Source organism: Vigna radiata, unplaced genomic scaffold (assembly GCF_000741045.1).
Source record: "Vigna radiata var. radiata cultivar VC1973A unplaced genomic scaffold, Vradiata_ver6 scaffold_7, whole genome shotgun sequence".
NCBI lineage: Eukaryota > Viridiplantae > Streptophyta > Magnoliopsida > Fabales > Fabaceae > Vigna > Vigna radiata.
In genome coordinates, this window is record NW_014543262.1 from 1,032,575 (window position 1) to 1,047,210 (window position 14,636).

At 33.0% G+C, this 14,636-nt stretch overlaps 2 protein-coding genes across 5 annotated transcripts; both read left to right on the plus strand.

Moving 5' to 3' along the window:
* Positions 1 to 548: 548 nt before the first annotated feature.
* Positions 549 to 7,197, plus strand: LOC106753987 (probable protein S-acyltransferase 4). 4 transcript variants are annotated; one of them, XM_014635910.2, is made up of 7 exons: positions 553 to 1,326; positions 2,009 to 2,197; positions 2,913 to 3,221; positions 4,277 to 4,492; positions 5,787 to 6,030; positions 6,103 to 6,373; positions 6,764 to 7,197. In XM_014635910.2, exons 1-6 carry the CDS (start codon positions 1,234 to 1,236, stop codon positions 6,336 to 6,338), a joined length of 1,287 nt encoding a protein of 428 aa, XP_014491396.1. In that variant the 5' UTR covers positions 553 to 1,233; the 3' UTR covers positions 6,339 to 6,373; positions 6,764 to 7,197. The 4 variants fall into 4 exon arrangements, with proteins under 4 accessions (XP_022633422.1, XP_014491394.1, XP_014491395.1 ...); XM_014635908.2 differs by having other exon boundaries at positions 551 to 1,326; positions 5,787 to 6,373; XM_014635909.2 differs by having other exon boundaries at positions 551 to 1,326; positions 5,787 to 6,373; positions 6,777 to 7,197.
* Positions 7,198 to 8,442: 1,245 nt separating this feature from the next.
* LOC106753941 (magnesium-protoporphyrin IX monomethyl ester [oxidative] cyclase, chloroplastic) lies at positions 8,443 to 11,082 on the plus strand. The gene is made up of 5 exons (XM_014635830.2): positions 8,443 to 8,966; positions 9,317 to 9,381; positions 9,482 to 9,809; positions 10,067 to 10,165; positions 10,428 to 11,082. The coding sequence occupies exons 1-5, from the start codon at positions 8,517 to 8,519 to the stop codon at positions 10,689 to 10,691; spliced, it is 1,206 nt and encodes a 401-aa protein (XP_014491316.1). The 5' UTR covers positions 8,443 to 8,516; the 3' UTR covers positions 10,692 to 11,082.
* The last annotated feature ends 3,554 nt before the right edge of the window (positions 11,083 to 14,636 follow it).

A 14,636-nucleotide genomic window follows, 5' to 3' on the forward strand; every position in this document is an offset into this window, starting at 1 on the left:
TGATTTTTGAACTGACTTAACTAAATTTTCGCAATTAAACCTATCTCCATCCTATCCAATTCCGACAAGAATGTATGAAAGAATTGCTTCAGATTCGTGTTTTCATTTTATTTTTTTTTTTTGTGATTTTTGTAAAAATTCACGTACTCATTAAATCTTATATTTGTTGTTGAGAGGTTGGAAATATTTTGTAAGATTTTGGGGGCAATCATTGTAATTAGTTTAGTCCCTTAATGTACATTCTACAACTAGCTAAAAATGTCTTTACTGTTAAATTTAATCAACTCTGAAATTAAATTTTCTGAACAAATTTCTCTTACATGTGACTTGTTTTTTTTCAGTACCGTGAGTTGGCTTTTGCTTTTGGACATTTTTTCATTTCTTAAAAGTAATTATGTTTTTTATTATTCATAGTGGAAGTTTTTATTTTATATTTGTATACCTATGGGAAAAATAATACATAGAGACACCATAATATTTTCAGAAGAAGGTTGTTTGTTAGGAAGATTTAATGATAAACTATAAATAAATATTTATGAGTGTTATTTAATCGATATTCATGATTGGTGATGATGTATTTTGGAAACCAAAAAGGAAAAAACACATTGGTATGACAGCATTTATGAATGTTGTGAGCAACGGAAAAGGAAAGGTTGTAGTGTTGTAATGTAACAGAAAAAAGAAACATTACGCGCGTAAAAGCCGCGAAGAATTGGGAAATCCGTCCGAGAACACCCCCGAAGCTGTCAGCACTTTGGATTCGAAGGAGAAAGGGAGAAAGAGAGAGAAGAGAAAACAAAAAAAAAAACTTAGAGAAGAGAGGGAGAGAGAAAGAGAAGAAAATAATATTAAGAAAAGCTCAGAAACTTTGAGGGAGGGATTGATTAGAAAAGGATCATGGAGATTGTCATCTTCCAATGATCCCTTCAACCCCACAAATTTTCTCGTTTGGATTTGGCGTCACAGCTTGATTCTCAATTGCTGCCATTCCAAACACCACTTTCTTTTCTCTTTCTCTCTCTCTTTTTCTATCTTTTTCTCTTCTTCTCTCATCTCCTTTTTCTCTCTTTCATCTGCATTGTCCCTTTCCACTGTAGAAGGAGGCTCATAAGGAAAGCCAGAACATTTTGGATTTTTAAGAGGATTTTTGTTTCTGGGTCGGGACTTGAATTGGGTTTATGGGTTTTGACAAGGAAAGAGTCCAGTTTTGGTGACACACGAGGTGCTGCTGCCATGTCTGGAAACAGAAATCCAGAAATGGGGGGTTCTCCTAGCAATGTGGGTCAGCAACAAAAGAGGGTCTATCAAGTTTGGAGGGGAGGAAACGTGAGATTACATCTCAACTTTTGTTTTGAATTGGTTTTCATGTCTCACAACTCAATTTTTATCATCAATAGATTGTGTTTGGTCACAATTCAATCTTTGTTTGAATTGTTGTACTTGTTTGTCTATGCTTCAATTATGTCTTTTTTATTTTTATTTTTTTTATGAATAGATTGCTTGTTGGGTCATGATTCAATATGTTTTCAGTTGTGGAATGTTTCTTCCAACATGATGAATGTTGCTTTTGATCGACAATTTCAATTATATCGATGCTTGTTTGATCGCTTTAGAGGGTTGATGGTAAATTAGGGAAACAAATTAACGCTTGCAAATCGGAGATTAATCTTGTGTAATTATTTTTATGTAAATGTGAATCCATAATGTTTTTTATTTATTTGCTTTTTTAAACGACAAATGTGAACAGATGATGTTTTGATGATTTTAAGTTATTATGTATCGGTGCCACTTCAATGGAAATACTTTTCTTTTGGTCAAAATTTCATTTGAATAGATGAATTTGACAGCTGTGGATTTTTTAGCTTCTATATGTTTACCATTTGGAAGTTTTTACCTTGATGTTTTGGGTTGAAAAGTAATAGAATATTATGTAGGTGTGATTAGATATCTTACAGCTATAACAAGCATGTTATACTATACTAATTCTTCTTTGTTTGAATTTTTTCAGAAGTTTTTCTGTGGTGGGAGGGTGATATTTGGTCCAGATGTAGCTTCCCTGTTTCTTACAACATTCCTAATCGCTGCACCTGCAATTGCATTTTGTTTAAAATTATATTTGCAAATCAAGAAGAATGATGAGCTTTCTCATGAATTTTGGTTTCCTGTAGTGATTGTGGGTGCAGTTCTCACTGTTTTGGTAAATACCATTGGCATTTAATTCCTGGAGAGTTTACATAAACTAGTTGTCATCTTATGCATCTTTCTACCATTTTCTCTTGTGTATTGTCTCTTTTCAGCTACAGAATCATAAACCAATTGTTTAACATGCATAGTTTATACACATGGGGTTATCTAATACGTAAGCAAGACAGGACATTTAAGGATTCACTTATTTTCTAAACATTAATGTAAGGGCAAAAGGAATATACTTCTAACTCTTTAGTTACAAAATATATAGCTTTTTCCCCAACGTCAAATAGTTTTTTGAATTATGAAAGACCAAGTTTTCTAAAAGCTGAAGCAATTTGGTAAGAGCCAAATAATATTTCATATCCCCAACATACCTTCTCAAACAAGAGCCCTTTGATAATGAAACTAATATTTGGTAATGGAGAGTGGGGGAAACGGTGATCAAACTATTTATCAGTCATTTTGAGATTGTGAGGAAAGAAGTAAAAAAACAGAAAACATACAAGAGAGCAAAGAACATTCTGACTAATATTAATGTGTCAGAAGTTGTGTAGAAAACAACACACTATTATAGTACAAGACCAGCTCAAGACACTGGTATCACTTCATTTTAATACTCATGATTAGTTTATCCTTGCTTCCTTCTTTCATCATAGCTTATATGATCAGCATTCCTTTCTGATCTTGAATATAAAAGCTGATATGTCTGATAACTCCTGCAGGATTTAATTTTCCTCCTCGTGACTTCTGGGAGAGATCCTGGAATTGTCCCTAGAAATTCAAGACCTCCTGAATTTGACGATACATTTGATATACCCACCCCTTCCATGGAATGGATTAATGGCACAACCCCTCATCTGAAACTACCTCGAACTAAAGATGTTATTGTTAATGGACACATAGTGAAAGTAAAGTTCTGTGATACGTGCTTGCTTTATCGCCCTCCTCGTACTTCTCATTGTTCTATATGCAACAATTGTGTGGAGAGATTTGATCATCACTGTCCCTGGGTTGGTCAGTGCATTGGAACAGTAAGTCCACTATACTGTAACAAGTGAAGTTTCAAACTTTCAGGGTCTGTTTACTTGGGGTGATTGGGGGAGAGTGATTGAGTAGATTTGAGGATAATTTTTTGTTGTTGTTTATTTGAGTGAATTTGGAGGTAAACGAGAGTAGATTTTGAAGTAAATTTTTTTTAATTTGTCATATAAACTAAATCCAACACCAATTCTCACAAACTTTACTTCAAAATCCACGTTTACCTCCAAATTCACTCAAATAAACAACAACAAAAAAAATTACCCTCAAATCCACTCAATCACTCTCCTCCAATCACCCCCAAGTAAACACACTCTCAATGAGATATTGTTACATATTTTTATCCAAATTTCTTTTATGCTACTGGGATATCAGTTCAAAAGAATTATTGAATAAACTTTAAAGTAGGCAATACTTATCTTTTGATCTATTTGATGACTACAACAAGTGAGTGACGTTAGTACGTGTCTACAATTGCCATGACATCTAAGTTCTGTAATGTCATAATCTTTTCTAAACACTCCAAAGATAGATATAATCAATTGACACTTCAACCGCACAAATGAATGTGAATATTTTCATTATGTTATTTTCTTATTCTGCCAGAAAAAACATGAAGACCTCTGATTAAAGTGATGATCACCTTAAATTAAGTGGCATATTACTCACATATAAGTTCATATAAAGCTGAAAGCTAGTTTTGCAATATTATCTTGATTATTTGACACATTACTCAACATAGAGTGTCCAGTGGGAAATAATTTAATTTATATTTATCGTCTAATGTTGCCGTGATCTTCTTAAAATATTTTCATTAAAAACTACTAATTTCTTTATACAAGCTACTAGCATGTGGTTGTAGTTTTCTTGGTTAATAACATTTCCTCAAAAGCTGAGAAATTCAATTCCTCAGAGTAATACCAATGTAGAAACAGAAACATGGCTTCATTTGTTAGAAACAGAAACATGTTTTTCTTTTTTTTTTATACTGCCCAGATGTCTACTTCATTTCAGTTCTTGAACTAACAGTTCTCTGACATAATTGCAGCGTAACTATCGATACTTCTTCATGTTCATTTTGACATCAACCATTTTGTGCATATACGTCTTCGTGTTCACTTGTATCAGTGTTTCCCAGCAAAATCTTTGGAGGACAATATCACATGATTATTTAGCAGATTTTCTGATGATATACTGCTTTATAGCTGTTTGGTTTGTTGGTGGCCTCACAACTTTCCATTTCTATCTCATTTGTACAAACCAGGTGATTATTTTACTTCACAAAAATAGGAAACAGCTCTTAACCATTTCTTATTCAGTGGTTGCTGATTTGTTTAGCATCAAATGACTAACAGGAACGTATAATTTAGCTGGATTTATTGAAGAGAAATTGTTTGGTACCAAAAAGAAACTAAAGTTTAGGAATTTTAATTAATGTTTAAGTGGCACACTGGTTTTGGTACAACAAACTGCAAGTTTACTCGATATGAATAAGATGAATATGAATGAGAAAGGGTGAAATAAATTTAATAATGACTGAAATGACCAAAGTTTTATGTTTTCATTTTCTAAGAGGATGGCAAATGGAGAAAAGGTGAGACAATAACAGAACACTAGGTATTGTAGCTGAGTTTGAAATATGTGGTTAGCTAAAAAGCTGCTATATATTTATAAAGTTTGACTTTATTTTTCCGTTATTCATAGAAACAATAATTTTTTGGACGTTGTGCTAGCTATGGATGATGAAGTATCATTGATGATATTGAGATATTTAGTTGACATCTACGGTAGCTTAATAAATCATACTAATAGTTTGCACCAGTAAGATTGGCTTAAATCAAATTAAATAACAGATTGTGTAGCAATTCAAGACGTCATTTCCTGGCAACTTGATGAACTTATTTTTGTTTTCTCTGTTGCAGAGAAGGTAGGTAAAAAAAAATGTCGGTCTCCAATCTCATACTATTTTTTCTAATGTCATGTTCATTCAGGCTTGAGGTTCTGCTCAGGTTTATCGCTTTCATCGTGTTAAGTTTGGCCATTAATATAACTTCGTTTTCTTTCAGTAAATATACATTGATTTTCAGTGTACTCAAATAATTTACTTATATTTTGATTTTCAAGATAGCTTCTTTTTCTTTCTATTTGGAAGTGACTTCGCTGATTCGAATTGAGTTTAATAAGCAGCTTACTGGGACACTTGTCTGCAATGTTCTTCAGGGACTTGTCCATATGGCCACTATTTTGATCCATTGTTTGCTTAGATTTAGATTGTTGTTTATTAGTTGAAGATTGTAAAGGATAAAGGATAAAGCGTTTTGCTTTCTGCTTCTGGTTTTAACTACTGTTTTAGTGGTTAGCTGTTGTACAGTTGGTGAATTGCTTGTTGATCAAACACTATAAATACTTTGATCTCTCTTTCTAATAGAAGTAGATTTGATTCCTTTTTAACTTCTGATAATCAATGATTTTTATCTTGTGTGTTAAACTTTCTTTTCTCTTTTTCAATCGTTGTTCATAACCTTTACATATAATTTGTTGATTTTGTTGTCTTGCAGACAACTTATGAGAACTTCCGATATCAGTATGACAAAAAAGGCAACCCATTCAATAGGGGATCATGCAGAAATATAAATGAAACACTTTGTTCCAGCATTCCTCGTTCGAAGAATAACTTCCGAGCATTTGTTGTGGAGGATGAACACATGATGGTGGGATCGCTGACTCCAAACAATGCGGATGGAATTTTGACCCCAAAGGAGAAAATTGACCTTGAAATGGGATCTATGCGTGCCGAAGATGGTCGTTTACCTATTCCTGAACTTCTGCGAAATTTTGATTTTGATAATTTTGATGATGACATGAAGTTTGCAGATGAGGGGCAGCGGTCTTTCGATCCGTTCTACAGCATTGAGGATGATGCAAAAGGCTCGTCACGAACATCCAATGCAACGGTTTTGAATTTCCAAAGCATAAGTGACGATGAAATGGAAGAGTATGTGCAAAGCTCCCATGCTGGAGGAAGAGCCAGAGAGTCTGCTCAAAGACACACTACTTCTGATGGAACCTACAAAAATAAGGAAACTAATAGCAGGAATCACCCACATTAAGCCACAATGCCAGCTTTTAGTTTTTATGCATAGAGGTTGTCTTCTCACTCTTCATCCTTGTTTTTTCTGGAAAATTTTGGGATGCTCATGGATGAGAAGTTCCTTAAGCTTGATCCTTTTCAAAAGTGTATATTCTGACATGAGATTAAGTAAGGTGGTCCTAAAACCATACTTAAATTCAGTTAAAATGTATTTCTTATGAAGTAATTCCTGTGGAGTTGTTCCAATTTAACCAATGATTTCAAGTTTGAGTCCTGAGCATGCAACTGTGCTGAATAATACTTTGAGGAGGGGTGGGGATTATGCTGTCTGTAATGTTCTCACCTGATTCAAACAGGATTGTCTCTAATGAAGGATACTGTGGTTTTGTACAAAAAGAGAAAGTGATTTTAGTTTCACTATTAAGACATTTCCTTCCTTGACAGGTCTTTGTTTCAGGTTTGCTGCCGGTCCTCTGATTGCTTGTGTCCCTTGAAGTAAACACTGAGGATGGTTTGGTTCCTTCCATCCACACTTGCAGCAATTTGTGGTTTTGTAAGAATTTTCAATATGCTGACTCATGCAAGTTCATTGATGCTATTCATGCTGGAAATGGAGAGATTGAGCTTGCACTTCTCTCTCATTTTAGCAGAAAAGTGTGGCAAGTATTTGTTGTAAGCTGAAAATGCCACTTGCATTCAAAATAATGCAGAAAGATTGTCTGGCTAAGTTTATGATAGGTGCTCCTGGTGTGCCTATCTCTTCCACTCAATCCTCTGTCAAGATCTCTAGATCGTATGATTTTTTATTTACTCTAGAAATTTAGATTTTCTGTAAGTAGTGCACTAATTTCATTTTGTAAAAATTATGTTTTTCTCTCCTTAGGTCATCGCTAGATAGGTTTCAATGCCATTGAATTAACAAAGTTAAAATCATGTCATCCAACTTAATTAAAATTAAATCTAGGATCAGCAAAGGGAAAAGACAGATCAGTTTGACTCAACTCAGCTCACTTTATAAAGAATAGTTACACTACTTATAATTCTATCACCTTATTTTATTAAACTCACAAAATACTTATTTTTGGCTTAGTAAACTTATTTTTTTTATGAAATGTATTATCAAACTCTTTTGAATACTTTTAGGAATATCACTTATTTAATAAATTAATTTATGATTTTTTATAAATTTTAGCTAATGTTAGAGTAGTTACCCCTCTTTTATAGAAGATGGAGAGTTAGAAGTAAAAGTGTACTGCTATTTTGCTCAGAGTATTTTCTTTTTCTAGATTTTCTAAAACTATATCTACTTTTAAGTTTACCCCATTACAGTAATCTCTATTATTAGGTACTTAAATACAACGTTTATGAAATAAAGGGAATGTTTGTGTAAAATTTTGAATGGAAGTATAACATGAGAAAGCATATATTGGTGTGGTTACTCTTTGCTTTCTCAAACATATTTTATTTTAAAATGTGGTCCTGAAAATATTTTTTTAAAAAAAAAAAGACTATCATATCTAAAAATCTGTAATATTATCCCAAAGTTGTATATATTATTTTTACCCAAAAGAAGATATTCAAGAGTTTCTTTCAATTGTCAATGTTAAATAAAATGAAAATCCAAAAGAAAAAAAAGGAATTTCTGTGGTCGAGCTTTTGTTTTAGATTTGTATTTTTGTTCCATTGGCCGGGTTTTGTGTGGTCTTTATTAATTTTTGTAGGCTCTGTCCCTCGATGACTGCTATTGGTTCTGTTTTTGCGTCCATAGAATAAAAAATCTGTTTTACAGATTAATATTGGTTAATCACGAATAATCACATAAATTATTAAATTATTGTAAAAAAATTGTTAAAAAAACATTTTCTGTAAAATTTATGTGTAAATATAACTCCTTTTTTCACTTATTTAATAATAACTGTAATAATGTGAACAAGGCAAACAAGTATCCAATCTTAAGAGAAGAAAGCCACAGGCTGTGATCTACATGTAATCATCACAACCAATCATAAAGCAAGAAGAAGCTTACACCACCTGCCACGTGTCAAGTTTTAATTAACTTTCAAAGATTTCATTGGATGAGATTCTATCACACCCAATCCAAGTTATAACTTCCTCAGTTCTTGTCCTTCATGCTTCCTATATTCCTTGGTCCTCAACCTCAAACACAAACCTTTGTAGCATCCTCAACAAACCAAACATGGCTGCAGAGATGGCTCTTGTGAAACCAATTTCCAATGTGAGTCCCAAATTTGGCAGCCCCAGAATGGGTTCATACTCCAAATTCAGCACCATAAGAATGTCTGCCACTGCCACCCCACCACCATCCACCTCCGCAAAGGCAAGCAAGAAGGGCATCAAGGAGAGCCTTCTGACCCCAAGGTTCTACACCACCGACTTCGATGAGATGGAGACCCTTTTCAACACTGAGATCAACAAGAACCTCAACCAGGAGGAGTTTGTGGCCTTGCTTCAGGAGTTCAAGACTGACTACAACCAGACCCACTTTGTCAGGAACAAGGAGTTCAAGGAAGCCGCTGACAAAATTGAAGGCTCCCTCAGACAGATCTTCGTGGAGTTCCTTGAGAGGTCCTGCACTGCTGAATTCTCTGGCTTCCTTCTCTACAAAGAGCTCGGAAGGAGGCTCAAGGTATTATTCCACTTTCAAAGGAAAAATTAAACTACAGTTTAATTAAAGACACCGTCAGAGAGAGAAAAAAAAATCAAACTGTCAACTAATGTTACAGTTTGTAGTATGATAAAATCTACCACTTTATCTTGTCAATGCATTAGTAAGATTGTTTTTGGTTGATATTGAAAAATATAGATTGTCATTGAGACAAATTTTGTTCTTTTCATTGAGACAAAATTTGTTCTATTAATGTAGTTCTGCTACAGTAAATGTCTTTACAGTGAACTATCTCGGACAATGTTGTGCTTTATGCAATTTTTGTGTCTCATTCTTGAACTGATTTCTTATTTGGGATGTTGATTTTACAGAAAACCAACCCTGTGGTGGCTGAGATTTTCTCTCTGATGTCCAGGGATGAAGCCAGGCATGCTGGGTACGGCCACACCTTTGGCCTTCATCTCTTAACTATGATTTCATTTTCTATTTGATATCTTGTTTGTAATTGTGCATGACCTCATTTTGATTCTGGGCAGGTTTTTGAACAAGGGTTTATCTGATTTCAATTTGGCTCTGGACTTGGGTTTCTTGACCAAAGCTAGAAAATACACGTTTTTCAAGCCCAAATTTATCTTCTATGCTACATACTTGTCAGAGAAAATTGGGTACTGGAGATACATAACCATATACAGACATCTCAAGGCCAACCCCGAGTATCAATGTTATCCCATTTTCAAGTACTTTGAGAACTGGTGCCAGGATGAGAACAGACATGGAGATTTCTTCTCCGCCCTTATGAAGGCACAGCCACAATTTCTAAACGACTGGAAGGCAAAGTTGTGGGCTCGCTTCTTCTGTCTCTCGGTATTTTTTCTCCTTTGCTTATGGCTTCCTTTAAGATTCTTATGATGAACTCAATAACATGTAGTGCCAAATGCTGCTGGCATAAGAATGTAATAGAGATTACAAGTGAAAAGTTGGTATACAGAATCCTATAAACCTTAAATGATGCATGTCTCAGGGAAACTTGTTATCACATTTGAATGTCTTTTTTTTAGAAGATTGTGGCCATTTACCTTCATAACTGTGCTTAAAACTTACCTTTCAATTTTGTCTTGCAGGTTTATGTCACTATGTATCTTAATGATTGCCAACGTACGGCTTTCTATGAAGGCATTGGACTTAACACAAAAGAGTTTGACATGCATGTCATCATTGAGGTTAGCTTCTGTCTTCATACGTGTTGAGATCACTATTGTTCTTATTTTAACTTCCATTACTCTTTGTTACAATGACAATTTGTTTCTATTCCGTCCCAATATGAATTTAGTAACATGGTATGATAAGATGAAAATAATGGAGCCTTGAGTTACCATTAAGTAAACTCTTTCTTACTAGTAAGAGTTCATCAACAAAGAACAAATGATGAACTCATAAATTACAAGCAGTTACTCAAGCTTCATTTCTGAAATGATTTTGCAGACAAACCGCACAACGGCTCGGATTTTCCCAGCTGTTCTTGATGTTGAAAACCCAGAATTCAAGAGGAAGTTGGACAGGATGGTGGAGCTAAACGAGAAGATTCTTGCTATTGGTGAGAGTGATGACATACCGTTGGTGAAGAACTTGAAGAGGATTCCACTGGTTGCTGGCTTGGTGTCTGAAATCTTGGCTGCATATTTAATGCCACCAATTGAATCAGGGTCTGTAGATTTGGCAGAGTTTGAACCGCAACTCGTGTACTGAGGTTGTGTATAATTTGATTAAATTATCCATGTCCTTCTGATCTTCATCAAAAATGTTCATCTTCAGTGCTACTAGTGTTGCTGCCAAAGTAAAATATGGTTGTATAAGACAGTGAGGAAACGTTTACCACGATGAGGTCCTTTTTAGTTTTAATCATATTTTTTTCTCCAAACTCCCTTTTGTATCTCCATTAGGAATCTTAGCCTTATGAGGTACTTATCTGGAAACCATATTTTCCTCACTCTTACATTCCAATTGGATGCTCTTGTCTTAACAGCAAATGTTGATGATATTTCCCTCAAACCCCACTCATCAACTGTTTATTTTGCCAATTTGGTTTCTCTTGAATTCAGTATAGTTTCTCTACAGTTAAATAAAGAATTTAATAATAGATGTTCATTGTCATTGTGTAAGCTTTTTTTACTGTCAACTAATAAGACATTATTTTCAGTATGATTTTCCGGTAGCTCCAGGAAAAAATGAATAGGTTTACAATATATTAAAATTTATGATTGGATAAGTGTGTAGAAAATATTTACATAGTTGTTGTATGAGTGATTTCTTCAATAAAATGCAGAATATGATAAAGGTATCAGCAACTAGCAACAACAGTTATTCAAAATGTTAAAATGTTGGATGGATATATCTCAAGCAAGAGGAAATGAATTGGTTTAGAACTAGTTTTATCCTTCTTGAAAAATTTTTAGTATATTAAACAGTTTTAAATGAAAGATTTTAAATAAGAAGAAGCACCTTAAAGATTTATTTGTGTCAAGAATCTTCCACGAACGCAAAAGACAACGTTATAATGGTCAGTGACCTGTCCAAGAGTAAAGACAAAAGTGAAGAAACTGGCATCCACTCAGTGGTATTAAAACAGATCACCGCTCCCCTCCCGTCCATCATACATTGCTCAATTAAACGGATAGATTTATTGTCTCATTTAATTATAAATTTTCTTTTTATTATGAGTAATGATAGATTGTTAAAATATAATTATTTTCTTTTTATTACCTAAAACTTCAGTAGTAGTCTAACTCAAAAGTCACAATGATCTAATGAGAAAATAAGGAAAAACACTTATCATCATACAAACAATTTTACATGGTAATTTGATCATAAAAATCGTTATTATAGAAACTATCAAGAAAGTTTGCAATTAGTTGAGGGAAGAGTCTCAAGAGAGTGATAGAGTGAGAATTATGCAAGTTCTAAATGAAAGATAAAAAATTTTCTATTGCAAGCAAGACAAATGACTATGTTTGTGATATAAAAGACTTGACTACTCAAATTATTCCATTTTGAACTATATGAGCTCAAAATTACAACAATAGAAGGTCATGAACTCTAGTATAAGTCATGACATAAAATCTATAAAGATAGAGCATTAGAAACTTAAGAAGGAATTAACACAATAACAAATTTGATAATCTTATTGTTGACGCGATCAAATTAATACTACTAAACTCTAACAATTTGATTATTTTTTAGATAATAGCTAACAAAATAGAAAAGGTAAAGTCAATCTAAGTAGATTGTCTCCCAACTAATATAGGATTTAGTTTTAATAAATTAGTTCTTATAAAAACTATACAAAAGGATTAGTAAAATAAAAATGATAAAGAAGATACAAATCAATAAAAGATTAAAGAACAAAATAACAAAAGATAGAAAGAAATAAATTTGTAAAACAAATTTAAAAAAATAAAAACAATGATGAAAAACATAGGTTAATTTCACTGCTTTTTCAAAATATAATTCATCATGGGTTATTTAAAGATTATTATTCAATTAATTATTATCTTAGATTTTCAAATTAATCAATAATATAAATTCTCAATTAATTTGATGGCATAAACCAAAGTACATTCTCAATTAAAACAAGAACATTATAGATTAATTATTCATAGTAAATCTCAATTAAATAATACCATGCCTAATCATGTCTTCTTTTACCCCTTACATCACGTAAAAGCTAATTAATCAAAGTATATTCTTGATTAATTCTTTTTTAAGTTCTCATCTCAAATCAAAGTACATTCTCAATGATTGACAAAAACTCATTCAATCACATGAAAGTTTCTAACTCTAATCAATTAAAATTAAAAACCCTTGAACTCATATGATTGATATGTTATGTAAATTTAATATCATACTGACTTGCTATAATGTAAAAGTCATTACTTTTACTTTATTAAGAGACAAAATACATAGAAAAATATAAATCATAATAAGAATTAAAAGAACAAAAACGTTTATTCATCTAACCTCATAATCCAGTTAAGAAATTATAGCATAATCAACCCCAGAAGCTTAGCACTCCATAGAATGTGAAAATAACATAAAAATCGAAGAACAAAAGGTGGAGAATGTGAGAGAAGAGAATTTTCTATCTCATCCCAAAGAATGCGAAGTTTAGTGAAGTATTCATAAATGGTAAAGCCACCTTGATGTAGGGTAGCAATGTCAAGTTGAAGGCTAGATATGCCAGATAGATTGCCTTGGGAAAACCTATTCTTTAGGTTGTTCTAGACCTCCGAGGCTTTGTTCATCCATATGATGCTTTGTTTGGTGGATGTGGAAACAAAGTGAACGATCCATGAGACAATCATATTATTTCCCCGATTCCAGGAAGCATGTTCAGGCTTGTCCTCTTTAGGTAGACGAACATTGCTAACACGAATTCAATTTTGCTTTTGACATTAAGGATAGTTAACATTGAGCGACTCCAAGAATGGTAGTTCGTATCATCAAGAACTGGTAAAACCATAACAGGTTGGATTCTCGATGGGGTGAACGTAAAGATAATTGTGTATGAAACTATCTTCTTCCATGACAAAAGCAAGAACAAAAAACAAAGAAATGACTGAGAGAACAAAGAAAATCAAAATTATGTGCAACATAGCTCTTAAAAAAGAGTACCGTAACACATTTATAGGCGAAATTCACATGCATGTTCACAAAATTGACAATGGAAACCATGATGGCAAGAAACGAAAAACAAGATAAAGAAGAGAAAAGGCAGAAGGAGAACCAAGAGCAAGGAAGAAAAACAATGTAATAGCAAAAGGGGAAGAAAGGGAAGCATCCAAAAGCTTTGTATATGGTTAATATATTTTGTGTAAAAGAGAATATAAAAGAAGGAAAAGAAGTGTGTCGGTCTTCCTTATGCAGGCCCAAATGCACCAAATGCAGCACTATCATGAATGGAAAGAGAATAAGGTCCTTAATGATTTACAACAAAAGAACTTTCTTGAGATGATGAAAAAGAAAGTCACGAAAATTAGTTCTCTTCAATTTCGTTATGTGAAACAACAAAATGATTATAAAAATGTGTTGAATCCCATTAAACCTTTCTAGCTTGGTGGACAAGGATATCTGTCCTGTTACATGTGTTTGGAAGGTTTCATGTCCCTGATATAACTTCAACATGTTGTAAATCTTATGTTTATGTTTATTTTTTATTCTTGTATCCTTGTTTTATGTGGGTATATGGATTGAAGTAACCAAGTGCTTTATTTAATATTTTTTATTGTTCATAAAAGAATAGTAAGAAAATCAAAGGATAAGGAAAGGAGGGCACTAGTTTAAGGATACACACTCAGGCAATTTTGTCACCTTTTAGAAAAAATAAACAATGAAACAAGTTGAATTTCACGAGCTCATTTGAACAAGAACATCAAGAATAAGATGATAATGAAAATGATGGAAACGTCAACAATGATAACGAAAATGAAGAGAATAAAAAATTATGAAAATGAAGATGAAGATGATCACGATAGATACTATGATGATTATGATTTGAGGAACATAGTATTTATGAAGATCAAGTAGCAAATATAATGACAAAGACTATCTAAAAAGGGTAAGATTAAATTGTTAATATCCATATTTTGAGTATTGAAAAAAAATTGTAATTATTTATTATTATTTTTAATTAAAATA